General features: G+C 41.7%; 1 protein-coding gene across 1 annotated transcript in view; it reads right to left on the bottom strand.

Annotated features, from left to right (window-relative positions):
• The window catches only part of slc15a2 (solute carrier family 15 member 2), a 31,873-nt gene extending 18,441 nt beyond the window's left edge, over nucleotides 1-13,432 (bottom strand). The window contains exons 1-12 of the mRNA XM_076112196.1: nucleotides 13,409-13,432; nucleotides 12,200-12,287; nucleotides 7,261-7,402; nucleotides 6,556-6,648; nucleotides 5,877-5,976; nucleotides 4,522-4,612; nucleotides 4,369-4,446; nucleotides 3,167-3,249; nucleotides 2,950-3,033; nucleotides 1,142-1,231; nucleotides 468-512; nucleotides 132-167 (exon numbers count right to left, since the gene is read on the bottom strand). Of these exons, the coding sequence (XP_075968311.1) occupies nucleotides 132-167; nucleotides 468-512; nucleotides 1,142-1,231; nucleotides 2,950-3,033; nucleotides 3,167-3,249; nucleotides 4,369-4,446; nucleotides 4,522-4,612; nucleotides 5,877-5,976; nucleotides 6,556-6,648; nucleotides 7,261-7,402; nucleotides 12,200-12,287; nucleotides 13,409-13,432 (954 nt within the window). The remainder of the gene's footprint in view (nucleotides 1-131; nucleotides 168-467; nucleotides 513-1,141; nucleotides 1,232-2,949; nucleotides 3,034-3,166; nucleotides 3,250-4,368; nucleotides 4,447-4,521; nucleotides 4,613-5,876; nucleotides 5,977-6,555; nucleotides 6,649-7,260; nucleotides 7,403-12,199; nucleotides 12,288-13,408) is intronic.
• Between the last annotated feature and the right edge of the window lie 3,761 nt (nucleotides 13,433-17,193).

Raw genomic sequence — 17,193 nt, forward strand, 5'->3', positions numbered from 1 at the left:
CAGAACCGTTTATTGCCATGGTATGTTGAACATACAAGGAATTTGACATGACGGGAGGTGCATAACATTTAACAACAAACAACAACAACATATTTAATGTAAATGATATGATATTTGCACATGTGACCTACCTGCATCTGGTCAGGCTTAATAACGAAAGAATCTCCCTGAAAGACAACAAGAAGAATTCATCTGAACACCATTTCAACTTTAACCTGATTGCCCAATAAAAGAGCTTCACTGTGACAGGATGTGTAGGCTTGCACAATAATAGACGAGTGCATGTTTATTAAGACCATAAAGGATGAATCTTACCGGAATAAAAAGACAAATTGAAACAACACCCTCACAAAGGGACATTTTACGAGACTGTTTGTGCAATAACATGAGTATAAAAAGCCACCACTGATATCAGAGTGCAAGAAAAGATCTTATCAGGTTATTTTTAAATGTTAGGAAGCTCTTACAAAAGCCATGTTCATCCTGGTGGCCTGGAGCGTCCAGCGGGAACCCTGCAGTAAAGACAAACACCGATTTAAGGCTTCAGCTTCACTGTTAGCTTAGCATAAGGCACCGCTAACCACAGCAGACTGCTTGTTCTGCTGGAGACGAAGAGCAGGTCGACATTTGGCACGACTGGTGTTTTTAAATGAGGAATGTGGAGTGTTGGTCAGAGGAGATAACAGATACGTGACCTCATGAACCAACACAAACTATATGAACTAAATACCAACATGAAACTTCCACCGTTTATTATTCACATTAAGACTATTATGTTTCGCATTATACGTTTCCTGCACGTGGTGAAATATGCAAACTATGCACTAATTGTGCACATTTTGATAAATTTCCAGAACATAAATGTGAACATTGGATAAAAGAAGGTTCAAAGTTCTTGTTTCATTTTGTTGACATATTAGAGTCAAATGGGAATTTTACAGAGAATTAAATAAAAAAACTATATTCATCAGAACCCCCCCCCCCCCCCCCCCCCCCCCCCCCGTAGTGTTTTAGTGTTTTCATGTCGATCCATCAAACAGTTGTTGAGATGTTTCAGGACATGAACACTGACGATGAACTGTGAGGTCGGACACGTTAAACAGAGGAACTGTAGTGACGCCTCAGAAGTCTTTCATCTTACCTGCTGATCAAACAGAGCCCAGAACATCGGCAGCGGGATGTACAGCACCAGAACCTTCAGCACCATCTTAATCTCCTGGATCAGACGCTTCTGTTCACACGCAGACATGAAGCGTTATTGACAAGATGAAGATTCTCTCACAAACACAAAGAGATGCATTCAAGAGTTATTAGAGTTCTGCAGTGATGAAGTATTTCTGTAGTCCAACAGGAAGTCATCACTTCCTGTTTCCTCCACAAAAAGGATTTTGGATTATTACAGACTGTCAGACCTGCTGCAGTAGAATGAGAGGTTTTCTAAAGGGACTCTGGTGCTCAGAGACACTACCACTTTAGTCCACAGGGGGCGCCAGAACCAAACACTACATGAAAGTTGTAGTAACTTTAGTCTTGTGCTTATTTCAGGAATCTAACCATTCCTGGTTTTAAGACTCATTGCTGGGTTTAAGACTCATTGCTGGGTTTAAGACTCATTGCTGGGTTTAACTCATTCCTGGTTTTAAGACTCATTCCTGGTTTTTAAGGCTCATTGCTGGTTTAAGACTCATTCCTGGTTTTTAAGGCTCATTGCTGGGTTTAAGACTCATTCCTGGTTTTTAAGACTCATTGCTGGTTTAAGACTCATTGCTGGGTTTAAGACTCATTGCTGGTTTAAGACTCATTCCTGGTTTTAAGACTCATTTCTGGTTTTAAGACTCATTGCTGGTTTTTAAGACTCATTGCTGGTTTAAGACTCATTCCTGGTTTTAAGACTCATTTCTGGTTTTAAGACTCATTGCTGGGTTTAAGACTCATTCCTGGTTTAAGACTCATTCCTGGTTTTAAGACTCATTTCTGGTTTTAAGACTCATTGCTGGTTTAAGACTCATTGCTGGTTTTTAAGACTCATTCCTGGTTTTAAGACTCATTCCTGGTTTTTAAGGCTCATTGCTGGTTTAAGACTCATTCCTGGGTTTAAGACTCATTGCTGGGTTTAAGACTCATTCCTGGTTTTAAGACTCATTGCTGGGTTTAAGACTCATTGCTGGTTTAAGACTCATTGCTGGTTTAAGACTCATCCTGGTTTTAAGACTCATTTCTGGTTTTAAGACTCATTCCTGGGTTTAAGACTCATTTCTGGTTTTAAGACTCATTTCTGGTTTTAAGACTCATTCCTGGTTTTAAGACTCATTCCTGGGTTTAAGACTCATTTCTGGTTTTAAGACTCATTGCTGGTTTAAGACTCATTCCTGGTTTTAAGACTCATTTCTGGTTTTAAGACTCATTCCTGGGTTTAAGACTCATTTCTGGTTTTAAGACTCATTGCTGGTTTAAGACTCATTCCTGGTTTTAAGACTCATTTCTGGTTTTAAGACTCATTCCTGGGTTTAAGACTCATTCCTGGTTTTAAGACTCATTTCTGGTTTTAAGACTCATTCCTGGTTTTAAGACTCATTTCTGGTTTTAAGACTCATTGCTGGTTTAATACTCATTGCTGGTTTAAGACTCATTGCTGGTTTAAGACTCATTTCTGGTTTTAAGACTCATTGCTGGTTTAAGACTCATTGCTGGTTTTTAAGACTCATTCCTGGTTTTAAGACTCATTCCTGGTTTTTAAGGCGCATTGCTGGTTTAAGACTCATTCCTGGGTTTAAGACTCATTGCTGGGTTTAAGACTCATTCCTGGTTTTAAGACTCATTGCTGGGTTTAAGACTCATTGCTGGTTTAAGACTCATTCCTGGTTTTAAGACTCATTGCTGGTTTTTAAGACTCATTCCTGGTTTTAAGACTCATTCCTGCAGAACTGTATACAGTCGGCGTTCTGTTACCGAGTACTTCTCCTCGGCCCAGTCCAACCAGTGCTTCCTCTTGGAGTCATACTTCGATCTCTTCCAGCGGTTTTTGATGGCAAACTGTAAAAAAACAAAATAGAACAGGAATAAAAAGAAGCAGAATCAATATATTGACCATATATATATATACACATATACATTACCAGACTAACTGTTGGTGGACAGGAGACAGAACTGCTCCTACAGGACTCACCCCGATGCAGTTGCAGACTTCCAGCAGGATGTTTCCCTGTGGAGGATTCCTCTTGTACAGACCGCTGCCACCGATGAAGACCACTGCAAGAGAAGGATGAAGAGTTAGGATGAAGCATTGATATATAAATATAAAGTATTGGTGACTTCTCAACATTACATTGCGATCCTACAACTCCCATGAGCACCTGCACACACAGTCGTCTCATCCTATTGGTCCATTCTGCGTCTTTAGCAGCAGAAACAGTCTGACAGCAGTTAATGTGGCGCTAAGTCAGACCCGACCTCATGAACGTACAACTGACAGAGAAATAAACTAGATATCACCAGTTTGTTACACACATGAAGACCAGTATGTTTTGTATTAAAAGTTTTCTGTTAATATGTTATGTTTTAATATAAAAATGAGGCATTATCTTATCAAATAAGTCCTACATTTGATCCATTTCCAGAACATAAATCTAAAAGAGTCAGAGGGAGTTTATGATCTTTGTATTGCTACATACGTGCTGCTGTTCTCCGTCTGAACCTGCTCACTGAGATCTGTCCGCCATAATAAAGTCACCACTTGTTTTCCCAGCGAGCGGTGAGCCGAGCGGGAATCAGAGGGGACTCGACCGCAGAGACAACGGACTGTCAGGACGGGGGGGGGGGGGTTATACAAACATGCAGACGGCCGTCTCTCCTTCTGAAATGTCACAGCTCATCTGGACACTAGTCCACATCACGTTGCAGTCTTTTTATTATATTTCCTGGGGGTATTTTGTAGCAGCTGTGTGTTTGCGTTCACACTTCCTGAGCAGCTTTAATAACCTTCAACCAAAACACTGATGGGAAAGAAGCAGCAGCATCGACGATATTATCTTTATCAATTCAGATTCAATTGGCAGATGTGATAAGTTAAGTACAGACATGTTTTACAGGCAGTGTATTTTAGGTAGCCCCGCCCTAAAGCATCCCCTGCTTTATGGTCTGTGTGACTCTAAATGGACCATAATGTACTAAATGAACATCATGCTGTATTGAAGAAGACTTGAAACTAGAGATTGAGACCATAAACTCATGTTTACAATGTTTACTGAGGTAATAAATCAAGAGAGAAGTAGAGTCATTTTCTCATAGACTTCTATACAACCAGAGGAGTCGCCCCCTGGTGGACACTAGAGAGAATGCAGCTTCCATCATGCCTGACGTCTCACTCACCTAAAGCCACGATCATCAGAGCAGCAGGAACCCCGAAGGCCAGAGCGTAGCAGTCGCCTCCGAAACACTGAACGTCTCCTGCAGGAGAACGAGCAGCGTTAACGTTCTGAAACTCTTCGGCGCTTCGTTAGCATTGAAGAGGGAGACGCTCACCTCTCAGTATCGGCGTGATGATGGTGGACAGAAGGCTGCCGGCGTTGATCGACATGTAGAAGATGGAGAAGAACTTCCGCCTCTCGCTGCCCTGCAGGTGATCATTGAGATGATGTATTGATATTGTTATCATATGTAAAAACATCTTGTCAATGATAATTTACGGAGTCATATCTTAAGCATATTCATGTTATGTTCTCTGTAATATTTTAATATTTTATAGTTTGAGGCTTCAAATGAGCCCAGTTGGCTTTGTTCCTCTTCCTGCTCTGTGATATTATTTATCTCTGTTATGTTTGTTCATTTTTATTTTATGGTTTAAATTGTGCAAAATAAATAAATAAACTAATAATCAGGACACATGTATGAGCTTCTTTAAGCTCTTAATGTAAACGGTGGATTACTGTGTGGAGATGAACACGCTGCACACTGTGGGGTTAGGTTAACCGTCTCTGTAACCGTACTAAAGTAAAGCTGCATTGTTGTTTGTTGTTTGATATTTGACCTGATGATGTAAGTCTGATATTCACTCTCCTCTGAGCTCTGATTCAGTCTCACTAACTGTCACTAAACATCCGGCACGAGTCATCAAACCACAAAGACGAGTTAAAAAGAGCTTATTTCAACATCGACACATGAAAGAATGTCTGAGTTACTTTGTGTGATCAAACTAAACAGGTCAGTTATTTATTCTTACATTTAACACAAGGTAGTAGAAAAGGTCTCATCTTTACCTCTTTACTCAAGAGTTCATCAAACTGAACTAAAGTTACCAAAACACTGACAACGAGGAAGATCTCTGGTCGACAGTAATGAGAATAAATATGAAACAATATTTCGATCATACCCTCCAAACTGAAACATGAATTGAACTCAAACACTATTATTTATTACTAGGCTTGTTCACTGGATGTCTGGTCACGGCTCATCTTTGGATGAGCACTGAATGAAAAATGAACTCTTTCAGTCCATAAATAATGAATAAACAGTTATTGATTGGTTTGAGTTACACGCAATCAAAAGGTATCTCATTTCAAGTTTGTGATTTATAATGTATTAATACAAATCAAGATAAACTTTTGGACTTTTTGATTAATATTAATACATTTCTGAATCCCAAATTTATTTTCAATGAAATAAAACTTTTTTTATGAATTAATGTGGAAGGTTTTGCTGTCAAATCTCTTGTTTCTTCACATAATAAAGATATTAATGCAGTTTTTTTTTCACAATTCAACATTGTAAATACAGAACCCTTGTAATGAGTGTACTTAATGACCCAATCATAATCCTACTAATAGATGGTACTTTAAAGACTTCAGTCACGCTCTGACTGTGTTGAGGAAGTTACTCACATGCTCCTCGTCAAACTGGTCTCCACCAAAAGCCGCCACGCAGGGTTTGATTCCTCCGGTGCCGAAGGCGATGAGAATCAGACCCAACATGGACAGAGCGCTGCAGAGAACAGAGAGAGCTGCTGCTGACGGAACCATGTGAACGTATGAGGATGTGAAAGTATTAATCTATACACTGATCAGTCCAACAACACAACATCAATACACTGGGATCATCTGAAGAACTGGTAGTGATTCATTTCATTCATCTCTTTATAATTTAAGTCATTTATAAAACAAATACACAGTTTCTTCAAAGTAAAACATTTATTTGTATTGAGAGGTATTTTTATTATTTCCAAAAATAGCAAAAAATAGTGAGAAATGGCGTCCAAAGTGACACTTTAACAATGTTTGCTTAGTCCAAACCAGATGAACATTTAGAACATTATTACAGCTTGAACAACACATGGTTTTACATGAAAAATAACTAAATTATTGCCAAGAAATTGCATTAATCGACTGCTTATTTCAGCTGTATTTTCATGTGTTTTGTGTTCAGGAATCTATATACTGCAGCTGTCAGATAAATGTAGTACAGTTCTCTGTGATATGTTGTGGAGTAGGAGTACAAGTACCTCAGACATCTGTAAAACTGACCTGAACCTGTCAAAGCGGCTGAATCATCCAGATAACTCACATGTGCACGTTGCTGTTTCCCACAGTGGGAATGGCTCCGACCGACTTCACCACATGGCCGATCACGTAGACGACGGACAGGTAGATGATGGTCCTGTAGACGGTTATTATCAGTGAGTCACCTCCACTAACAGGTGCGTTACAGTTTAGACAAAGCTCTCAGGTTAAAGGGCTGAAACACTGAAAGAGATTGTATTTAGTTTAGTAGACGGAGAACAAAACGTTGTTCAGTGGTTCATCTGAAAGAGACAAAGATCCTCTGAACAACAGTCAAAGAAACTAGAAGCCTAGATTTAAACAGGAACAACTTCCTGTTTCTGTGTCAAAGAGTTTCACAATAAAAGCATCCTAGTACAAGCTGGAGTTAACTTTAAGAAAGCTCTTCTTCAGACTTCACAGTAGAAACAGAAGGTTAGTCCAGAGTTACTGTTGGAACATCAGCTGAACGAGTCACTGCGAGTCACTGCGAGTCACTGTGACTCACTGCGAGTTACTGTGACTCACTGCGAGTCACTGTGAGTCACTGTGAGTTACTGTGAGTTACTGTGACTCACTGTGAGTTACTGCGAGTCACTATGAGTCACTGTGAGTCACTGTGAGTTACTGTGACTCACTGTGACTCACTGTGAGTCACTGCGAGTTACTGCGAGTCACTTGGTGATCTGACTCCTTGATGATTTTCTTCTTCTGAAGAACTGTGACTCACTTGAACTTCCCCAGCCAGGAGTCAGCGATGAGAGCTCCCAGGATGGGAGTGAAGTAGCAGAGGCTGCTGAAGGCGTGGTAGACGGCGGTGGACTGGTCCTTGTCCCAGTGCAGGTAGGTGAGGAAGTAGAGCGTGAGCACCGCTGCGATCACACACACACACACACATATGACAACACCGGTAAACAAACTAACGAGGACAGACTCGACCTCAGTCGTTACAAACCCACAGAGGCTTATTTTAAGATCCAAACTTCAGGCTGAATTCTGGAGGAATGTGTGTAAAATGATGAACAAGACATCTAAAATATTTCTGTTTGATAAAAAGTAGTTCAGCCATAAACAATATTAAAAGATGGAGTCTTGAGTTTGAGTCGTGACGGACGTTCCAGGATTATGAAACGTAATCTAAGAGTTTTGTTAGATGTCGTTAGCTTTGCAGTTATTCTCGGTCAATATTGAAGACACAATTTAAAACTCTTCACAGTCTGAACTACCGACACGCATCTGACCCAAACCACCAGAACACTTCACACCTTTTTACTTCACCGACTAAGTATTTACAACCAGAAGGAATCAGAGATGCAGCAATGTGCTACTATTTCCTCTGCTTGTTATATATCCTTACATGAAGTTGAAACAAAAAACAACAACAAATTCCTTAAATTCCAGATTTCTCAGAGAGACATTGGTTCACATCCTGGTCAATGATTGTGGTTCTTATCTCCTCTGCTTTACCCTCCACACATTCTCTCCTCACCATCTTCTTCTTCTACTAAACTAAATCAGTCTGAAGCCATGTTTTGCAGTTTTTAAAAACAGTGCGTTAGTGTTTTGTGAGATGTGCTGCAGATCTGAAGCGTTTCTGCAGGTCGGTGGAGTTTGAACGAGAAAAAGAGTTCATGGATTTTTGGAGAATGTGGTCGTTGAATGCATTTCTGTGTGAAAGCAGTGAAAACGATTTAAGGTTTGGTTCACGGAGACTTTAGTTTCTCTGACTGTGGAGAGTTTTGACTCCTAAAGATGAAAAGCATTCGTCCCACTGCTGACAGAGACTGAAGACATGTTACAGATGTTCTGCTCGTAAAGGAGCACATCTGGAACAGGAAGGTGTTTTATGGCATACAGATGTTTTTATGGCTTGTTTCAACTACTTTACGAGGCGCTAATTTAGTCATTAAGACACAGAGTCGAACTAACATCTTCTCTTAAACATAACGAAGTGTTTTCCTTTCAACACCGACCTTTATTCTGAAAAGTATTCACGTAACGAGCGGTGATCGACACGTGTTGCTGGACTTTAGTAGGAAAATGGAACTTTTCAGTGTATGTGAATGAAGTGCTGGTGTTTCATCAGTGATGTGTTGAGTCTTTATTTGGAGATATGTAAGTCTGATTTTGACTAAAACTACGAGTTAGTTAAACATTTTGGGATTGCAGGATGTAAAGTTTTACTCTTGAACCGGTTTGATTGCAAAATAAAAGACAAAGTAACGTCGTACGGCTGAAAGCTCTGGAAGAACGCGAGTAAGAAGAACGCGAGTAAGAAGGACGCGAGTAAGAAGGACGCGGGTAAGAAGGACGCGAGTAAGAAGGACGCGAGTTAGAAGACCGCGAGTAAAAAGGACGCGAATAAGAAGGACGCGAGTAAGAAGGACGCGAGTTAGAAGGACGCGAGTTAGAAGGACGCGAGTAAGAAGGACGCGAGTAAGAAGGACGCGAGTAAGAAGGACGCGAGTTAGAAGGACGCGAGTAAGAAGGACGCGAGTTAGAAGGACGCGAGTTAGAAGGACGCGAGTAAGAAGGACGCGAGTAAGAAGGACGCGAGTAAGAAGACCGCGAGTTAGAAGGACGCGAGTAAGAAGGACGCGAGTTAGAAGGACGCGAGTTAGAAGGACGCGAGTAAGAAGGACGCGAGTAAGAAGGACGCGAGTTAGAAGGACGCGAGTTAGAAGGACGCGAGTTAGAAGACCGCGAGTAAGAAGGACGCGAGTAAGAAGGACGCGAGTAAGAAGGACGCGAGTAAGAAGGACGCGAGTAAGGACGCGAGTAAGAAGGACGCGAGTTAGAAGGACGCGAGTAAGAAGGACGCGAGTTAGAAGACCGCGAGTAAGAAGGACGCGAGTAAGAAGGACGCGAGTAAGAAGAACGCGAGTAAGAAGGACGCGAGTAAGAAGGACGCGAGTTAGAAGGACGCGAGTTAGAAGGACGCGAGTAAGAAGGACGCGAGTTAGAAGGACGCGAGTAAGAAGGACTCGAGTAAGAAGGACGCGAGTTAGAAGGACGCGAGTAAGAAGGACGCGAGTAAGAAGGACGCGAGTAAGAAGACCGCGAGTAAGAAGGACTCGAGTAAGAAGGACGCGAGTTAGAAGGACGCGAGTAAGAAGACCGCGAGTAAGAAGGACTCGAGTAAGAAGGACGCGAGTAAGAAGGACGCGAGTAAGAAGGACGCGAGTAAGAAGGACGCGAGTTAGAAGGACGCGAGTTAGAAGACTGCGAGTAAGAAGGACGCGAGTAAAAAGGACGCGAATAAGAAGGACGCGAGTAAGAAGGACGCGAGTTAGAAGGACGCGAGTTAGAAGGACGCGAGTAAGAAGGACGCGAGTAAGAAGGACGCGAGTAAGAAGGACGCGAGTTAGAAGGACGCGAGTAAGAAGGACGCGAGTAAGAAGGACGCGAGTTAGAAGGACGCGAGTTAGAAGACCGCGAGTAAGAAGGACGCGAGTAAAAAGGACGCGAATAAGAAGGACGCGAGTAAGAAGGACGCGAGTTAGAAGGACGCGAGTTAGAAGGACGCGAGTAAGAAGGACGCGAGTAAGAAGGACGCGAGTAAGAAGGACGCGAGTAAGAAGGACGCGAGTTAGAAGGACGCGAGTTAGAAGGACGCGAGTAAGAAGGACGCGAGTAAGAAGGACGCGAGTAAGAAGACCGCGAGTTAGAAGGACGCGAGTAAGAAGGACGCGAGTTAGAAGGACGCGAGTTAGAAGGACGCGAGTAAGAAGGACGCGAGTAAGAAGGACGCGAGTTAGAAGGACGCGAGTTAGAAGGACGCGAGTTAGAAGACCGCGAGTAAGAAGGACGCGAGTAAGAAGGACGCGAGTAAGAAGGACGCGAGTAAGGACGCGAGTAAGGACGCGAGTAAGAAGGACGCGAGTTAGAAGGACGCGAGTAAGAAGGACGCGAGTTAGAAGACCGCGAGTAAGAAGGACGCGAGTAAGAAGGACGCGAGTAAGAAGAACGCGAGTAAGAAGGACGCGAGTAAGAAGGACGCGAGTTAGAAGGACGCGAGTTAGAAGGACGCGAGTAAGAAGGACGCGAGTTAGAAGGACGCGAGTAAGAAGGACTCGAGTAAGAAGGACGCGAGTTAGAAGGACGCGAGTAAGAAGGACGCGAGTAAGAAGACCGCGAGTAAGAAGACCGCGAGTAAGAAGGACTCGAGTAAGAAGGACGCGAGTTAGAAGGACGCGAGTAAGAAGACCGCGAGTAAGAAGGACTCGAGTAAGAAGGACGCGAGTAAGGACGCGAGTAAGGACGCGAGTAAGAAGAACGCGAGTAAGGACGCGAGTAAGAAGGACGCGAGTAAGAAGAACGCGAGTAAGAAGGACGCGAGTTAGAAGGACGCGAGTAAGAAGACCGCGAGTAAGAAGGACTCGAGTAAGAAGGACGTGAGTTAGAAGGACGCGAGTAAGAAGACCGCGAGTAAGAAGGACTCGAGTAAGAAGGACGCGAGTAAGAAGGACGCGAGTAAGGACACGAGTAAGAAGAACGCGAGTAAGAAGGACGCGAGTAAGGACGCGAGTTAGAAGGACGCGAGTTCAGATTCTATTGATTTCTTTACGTAGATGTCAAGAACGAACTTTCACACTCAGCTCAAATTATTCATGTTATTAATTATCGCTTTGAACTGATGCACATTTTTCACTGTTTGATGACATCTTATAGACAAAACAATGAATGGATTATGGGATAATTAAATCATTAATCATCAATGTACTTAATAACAGTAACTAATAATACTAATAACTAATAAACACACAGTGATCACCACTGTAGAGGTGTTTCTCTCTGTAGTCTGTTAACAAACTGTGTCCTGTGTTCTGTTTATAAGCACAGGATCCATTTCTACGTGATCGTCTTATTTATGAATTATTTGCGTCTGTACGTTTTGAAATTCAGATTGTGACGTCGATATTAAATAACCCAGAATATGATTATTGTTTCTCTTAAATGATAAAACTCATCAAACCCGACAATCAGGAATGAAATGATGATAAATGATGTAAAAAGTGTTTCGTCTCTCCAGCTCTCTCTCTCTCTCTCTCTCTCTCTCTATATATATATATATCTATATATCTTTATATCTATCTATATATATATATAGATAGATATATATAAATAAATATAAATAAGTGTTTCATCTCTCCAGTTCCCTCTGACTTTAATTGTTTCCATAATAAAAGTTCAGATCATGAAAACACAAATCTTTCTAATAAATGTAGAAAGTTGTTTGTGGTCCTTTTGTTGTTCAGACTACAATGAACATTTATTTAAACCAGATGTTGAATCAGAAAACGAATCAAATATAAACTAGAGTTTAATCTGTGATCCGTCTTCACTGTTTACATGTTGAACAAAATCTCATCAGTCCGATCGGCTGCAGCGTCCAATCACATGACAGATGAACAATGAGGGGGCGTGTCGGCCGTTAAAAGACTTCCTGTAAGTCTGTTCTCGTGGGTCCTCCTCATGGCTCCTCAGAGATCCCTCCTCCATCCTCCATCCTCAGAGCTAAATAAGAGCTTTGGGACGGCCGTCAATATGGCGGCGCAGAACAACTTCCGGTTCAAGCGAGGATCGAGGAGCGAGGAAATGAGAATTAAGAGACTTGGGATGTACCCTGAGAGACCTGGATCCGGGTCCTCCGGAGGATCTGGACTCACCTTTCATTCCATAGTAGGAGAAGCGCTCGCAGAACTCGTTCACCACGATGAAGCAGATGCTGACCGGGTAGTTGGTCCCACATAGTTTCTGTTTATTAATAAGGGTTATAAACAACATACAGCATGAGACAATGAATACAACATAATAATATCAATGCTACTACTACTAATGACAATAATGATAATAGTAATTATTATTATTATAAATAATAATATTATTATTTATAATAATATTATTATTATAAATAATAATATTATTATTGTTATTTTATTAGTTTTTAAATTTGGGAAAAGATAGAACTGGACATCATTTTGGATCTGAGGTACTGAGGTATTGGACCGACGTTTTAAAAATATTAAACATTTTGACCGTCGCCATCTTGTTTTTTTGTAACCAGCAGTAACACGAGAGGGTTAAAGTTGAAAGACAAAAACTCAGATAACTCCCACATTGGACGACGTTGTGGTACCGACCTGTCAATCACTGTGTAGCCCCGCCCTAAAGCATCCCCTGCTTTATGGTCTGTTTGACTCTAAATGGACCATAATGTACTAAATGAACATCATGCTCGTGTGACGCACACAAAATGTATGGTCACATTTTTGTTATTAGATTCATATTTGAACGAATTTCTGTGATTTGCCTATCATAATTAAACTTCCTTTAGAAGTGTATTTTTATCTATGCCCAGTAGGTGGCACTGGAGCGCTGTCGATCTGCCTCGCGACCAGAGATTTGTAGGTGCGCGTTCAGCGTCTTCTCATAGCTTGAGAGGACACTGAAGCAAGAAGCCACAGCGTTTGCCTGTTTCATTTATTTCCTGTTTTTCTCAGGTTAGTAACATGAAAAGTGCACAAAAGACACATGAATTCAGGACCAATGTGTACGTAACATTTGTATAGAGTATTTTGTGTTTTTATGTAGTTGTTTGATCGCTACTGACTGTTAAGACTGACTGTTGAGTGCTAGCTAAGCTAATAGTAGCCCTGTGTTACATCCCTTGTTTTTATCTGGCTCCTACACAATGAACTTTTTCTTTATGATGAAATGAATCGACTCTTTATGTTCTGTTAGGTCGATCCATACTAAATATGTTAATTAATGTGACTGTAATATGTATATAAGTGTTGTGAATGTTTGTTAGCATTTGTTAGCTGTTCGCTGTACTGGTGACGCACCGCCGCCATTTGGAAGAGTGTCTGTCTCACGTACGCCACAGTGGCTGTGGGCATATTGCCAAAGTGCAGTTAGGAGGGGTTTTAGCCCAAGAGACAACAGATATGTTGATCAAACATGTAATAATAGTAGTGTAACCTTTGTTATTTTGTTTATTACAACTTAATGTATTTTTCCTGTGTTTTGAAATGGAGAAACATATACAGAAGACTGTTTTCACTTAAAGAAGTGTAAAAATAAATATAGCTTGAGAGGACACTGAAGCGAGAAGCCACAGCGTTTGCCTGTTTCATTTATTTCCTGTTTTTCTCAGGCACAAAATCTGTGATCAGGCCCATTCATGCTGGGACCTGTAACACTGTATTGATGAAGACTTGGAACTAGAGATTGAGACCATAAACTCATGTTTACAATGTTTACTGAGGTAATAAATCAAGAGAGAAGTAGAGTCATTTTCTCATAGACTTCTATACAACCAGAGGAGTCGCCCCCTGGTGGACACTGGAGAGAATGCAGCTTTAACACATGAAGCTTTGAAGAACTTTAAGGAACCGGAGGTTTGTGTCCTGGTCTTTTGATGTGAATCCGTATTTCGGGTTGAGTTTGTCCTGTTTTGTGTGTCCTCAGACATCAAACTCTACAATAGAGGTGAATGTGATTTTGATTGCAGTCATCACAGAATCTTTACAGTCAACAGTAATAATAAAGCGGCACTTTTACGACTTCCTGTCAGCTGTAAAGACCTTTAACTGAGGAGGATCATGTGACCGGGGTCAGAGACCTTGGTGTTGTTTGTCAGCAGAACTATTTACTCAGAGAGAGTTTTAGTGAAAACTGACACCGCAATGAGAACACAAACATTTAAACTGTGCACAGATGAGCAGTTTGGGTGAAATGAGCCTTTAAATGACTCGAGAAGCCAATCAGAAGTCGCCTCCACCCGATTTCTCCAAACAGCCTGTTGCATCATGTCTGTCATGATTTAAAGAACTGGATCAGAGAGACCTGAACCCAGAGAACAACTTCTAAACACACACGTGTTCTGACTTTAAGCACCAAACGTGTCCTCTTTGTGCCTTTGTGTGTGCAGCTGCCATGCGTCCACGTCTCCAACTCGATGCAACAACTTCTCTTATTTTACGGTGTAAATTACAAAAATAAAAAACTTTTCCCGCCACCAAACAGAGCGACTGTGTTCCTGCTGCACGTGCACGCTCTTACCTTCATGTCTCTGTCTTTATCTGCGTAGATATCGAGGAGGTCTCTGCTGGAGCTTCTGACCCAAATCCAAGTCCGTCCCACTCCGCTGCGCTCCGCTGACTGAGGCCGCGGATGTAAATGATCCCTCTTAACGCTCACTAACGAGTTAATGTTCCACCAACAACAACAACAACTGAACCTGCTGCTTCAGGAGCTTCACTGAAACTGCACCCGGAGGAGACGCTCTGTGGGGGGGGGGGGGGGGGTGCGCTGGAGCAGGTGGTCCGGTAGAGGCGGTGGAGGGGAAGCCGGGATCCACAGCCTCTCTGGCGGCACAATAGAGCCGTTGTGAGGCTCTCAGTGAATGATGGAGGGGCCACATGAACTGGAAGTGTTGATCATCATGAGCGTGAACATGCACTGTGTGTGTGTGTGTGTGTGTGTGTGTGTGTGTGTGTGTGTGTGTGTGTGTGTGTGTGTGTGTGTGTGTGTGTGTGTGTGTCATTGTGGTCTAACAAGTCACCCTCTGACAACAGTTCCTTTTCTTCAGTCATCTCCACATTTAGTTGAACTTATGAGTAATGAAGATAAGTACATTTAATATTTAGTCTGATATTGTTCTTTTTATTTGACAACTTTGGTGATTTTTAAAAAAAATATTCAGAATCAGAATTACAACACAAAATAAATGAGATTAAAGATTTGATTGACTCTGAAGCTACTCAGCAGATTAATAATGAGCTCCATCTGTAGCTGCAACATCAAGTGATAAACACATGAATGCAGACCTATAGAATATAATCAAATAAATATAACAAGAAGCAATACAAATATCCATCCAAGAAAATTCAAAAGCAGCAACAATAAAGATGCATATTGTACATTGTGTACATTGTGTGTGTATTCTTTATAGTCTGATGGCCTGGAGGATAAAAGCTGCTCTTCATTCTGCTGCTGTGAGTCTCACATCATGGCATCCGTCTATCTGCTCATGGAGGTTTGTGTCGTGCTTCAGTCGGATGTGAAGGATCTGATTTAAATCCTCTTGTTCACTGGTGAACAGTAGAGAGATGAAAGACGCTCTAACGTCTGTTTCACTGGGACTTTAAAACCAGGTTGTGAATCAGTCTCAGTCCTGATCCTCTAGAGTCTATATGATCTACATCAGTGAAGATGTCTGTTTCTATAGAACCAGGACTGAGAGGGGCAGACTGTCGGACCCTGCTGCAGTACAATGAGGGAGTCTGGTGCTCAGAGACACTACCACGTTAGTCCACAGGGGGCGACAGAGTCAACACAACTAGGAGAGTTTCTTGTAGTAGCTTTAAATAAAAGTTGCACTTTTACTTCTCCACTTGTTGTTAAAGGGGACGTATCATGAAACATGTCACTTTGCTTCTTCATCTGGATATATGGGAACATGAGACCGCATCACAACAGGAAGTCCGTAGTAAAGAAGTAAAGCCCGCCTCTTGCTTGATTTTGATTCGCTGAGATGTTGGGAACGTTTCAACTTTTACGTTTGTATAAAAATTGCTAAAAACAACAAGAGAGAAGCGCCGCCCCAAAGGAACACAAAGGTGTTGCAGACTCCGCCCACGGCTTCAGGACTACCTTTGAGAAGGTGAACTATGCTTTTCTCCCGAGCCAATCAGAGCAGACCGGGCTGTTTTTGGGAGGGTTCTTAAAGAGACAGGAGGGTGAACACAGGCGTGTTGATGGTAAAGTATTTTGTCGTGGACCACTTTTGCTCTCGACATCACAAATACGTTTTAACTGAATCGGCAGAATGTCGGGGTATGTCTGTTTGTTTTATTTTGTTTTGTTCAGTCCGGAAGAAAATGAGATTCCTTGAAAAGTAAATGAGAGAAAAGTTTAAGACACACAAAAAAGGACCAAAACAAGATTAAATGACTACAAAGAGACACAAAACACCTCTAACTCTCTCCGGGGTGAATCCCTTTGAACACGTCATAATAAGAATGAAACAGAAATAAAAGGAGCAGATTAAAGAAGCTTGTTTTTCTTTTATAACCGACCTCAGATATGTGAACACTGGACTGAATGAATACTGAATGAATACTGATGTCAGGCTCAGTGATCAGAGAGAAGACAGGAGGGGGACACGCTGTGAAGGTGTAACCTGTAAATGACTGTGATGTGTAATAGATTACTCAGATCCTGTGACATCGTCACAACGTGGGAGCAGCTGACGTGATGTAAACAGCGTTGTGTTTGTAGTGGAGGTGGTGATAACTGTGATTAATCATTAATACATCTGTTGAAGTAATGAACGAGTGAATCAGAGCATCATGTAGTTCCCCAACAGTCCACTAGAGGGCAGCACTGCTCTACTAATGAACAGACATCTGACAACAACACAACTTATTAAAAGCATTAAAAACCAAACACAGGTATGAATCAGCTGTCCGGCAGCAGACCGGATGTGAAAGGAGGATTATTTGAGATGTTTCTGTTGCTGCTGGAACTTCAAACCTCGCTGCTCAGCCCGCCGTAGATTATGAATGCTTTATAGAAATGATTATTTATTTGATTACTTTATTGTGCTTAAGTTGTGACAGTTTATTAAACACTTATTTTAATGTATTTAAGTTGT

The sequence above is a fragment of the Anarhichas minor genome, unplaced genomic scaffold (genome assembly GCF_050575085.1).
Source record: "Anarhichas minor isolate MPS153535 unplaced genomic scaffold, ASM5057508v1 ptg000048l, whole genome shotgun sequence".
Taxonomy (NCBI): Eukaryota; Metazoa; Chordata; class Actinopteri; order Perciformes; family Anarhichadidae; genus Anarhichas; species Anarhichas minor.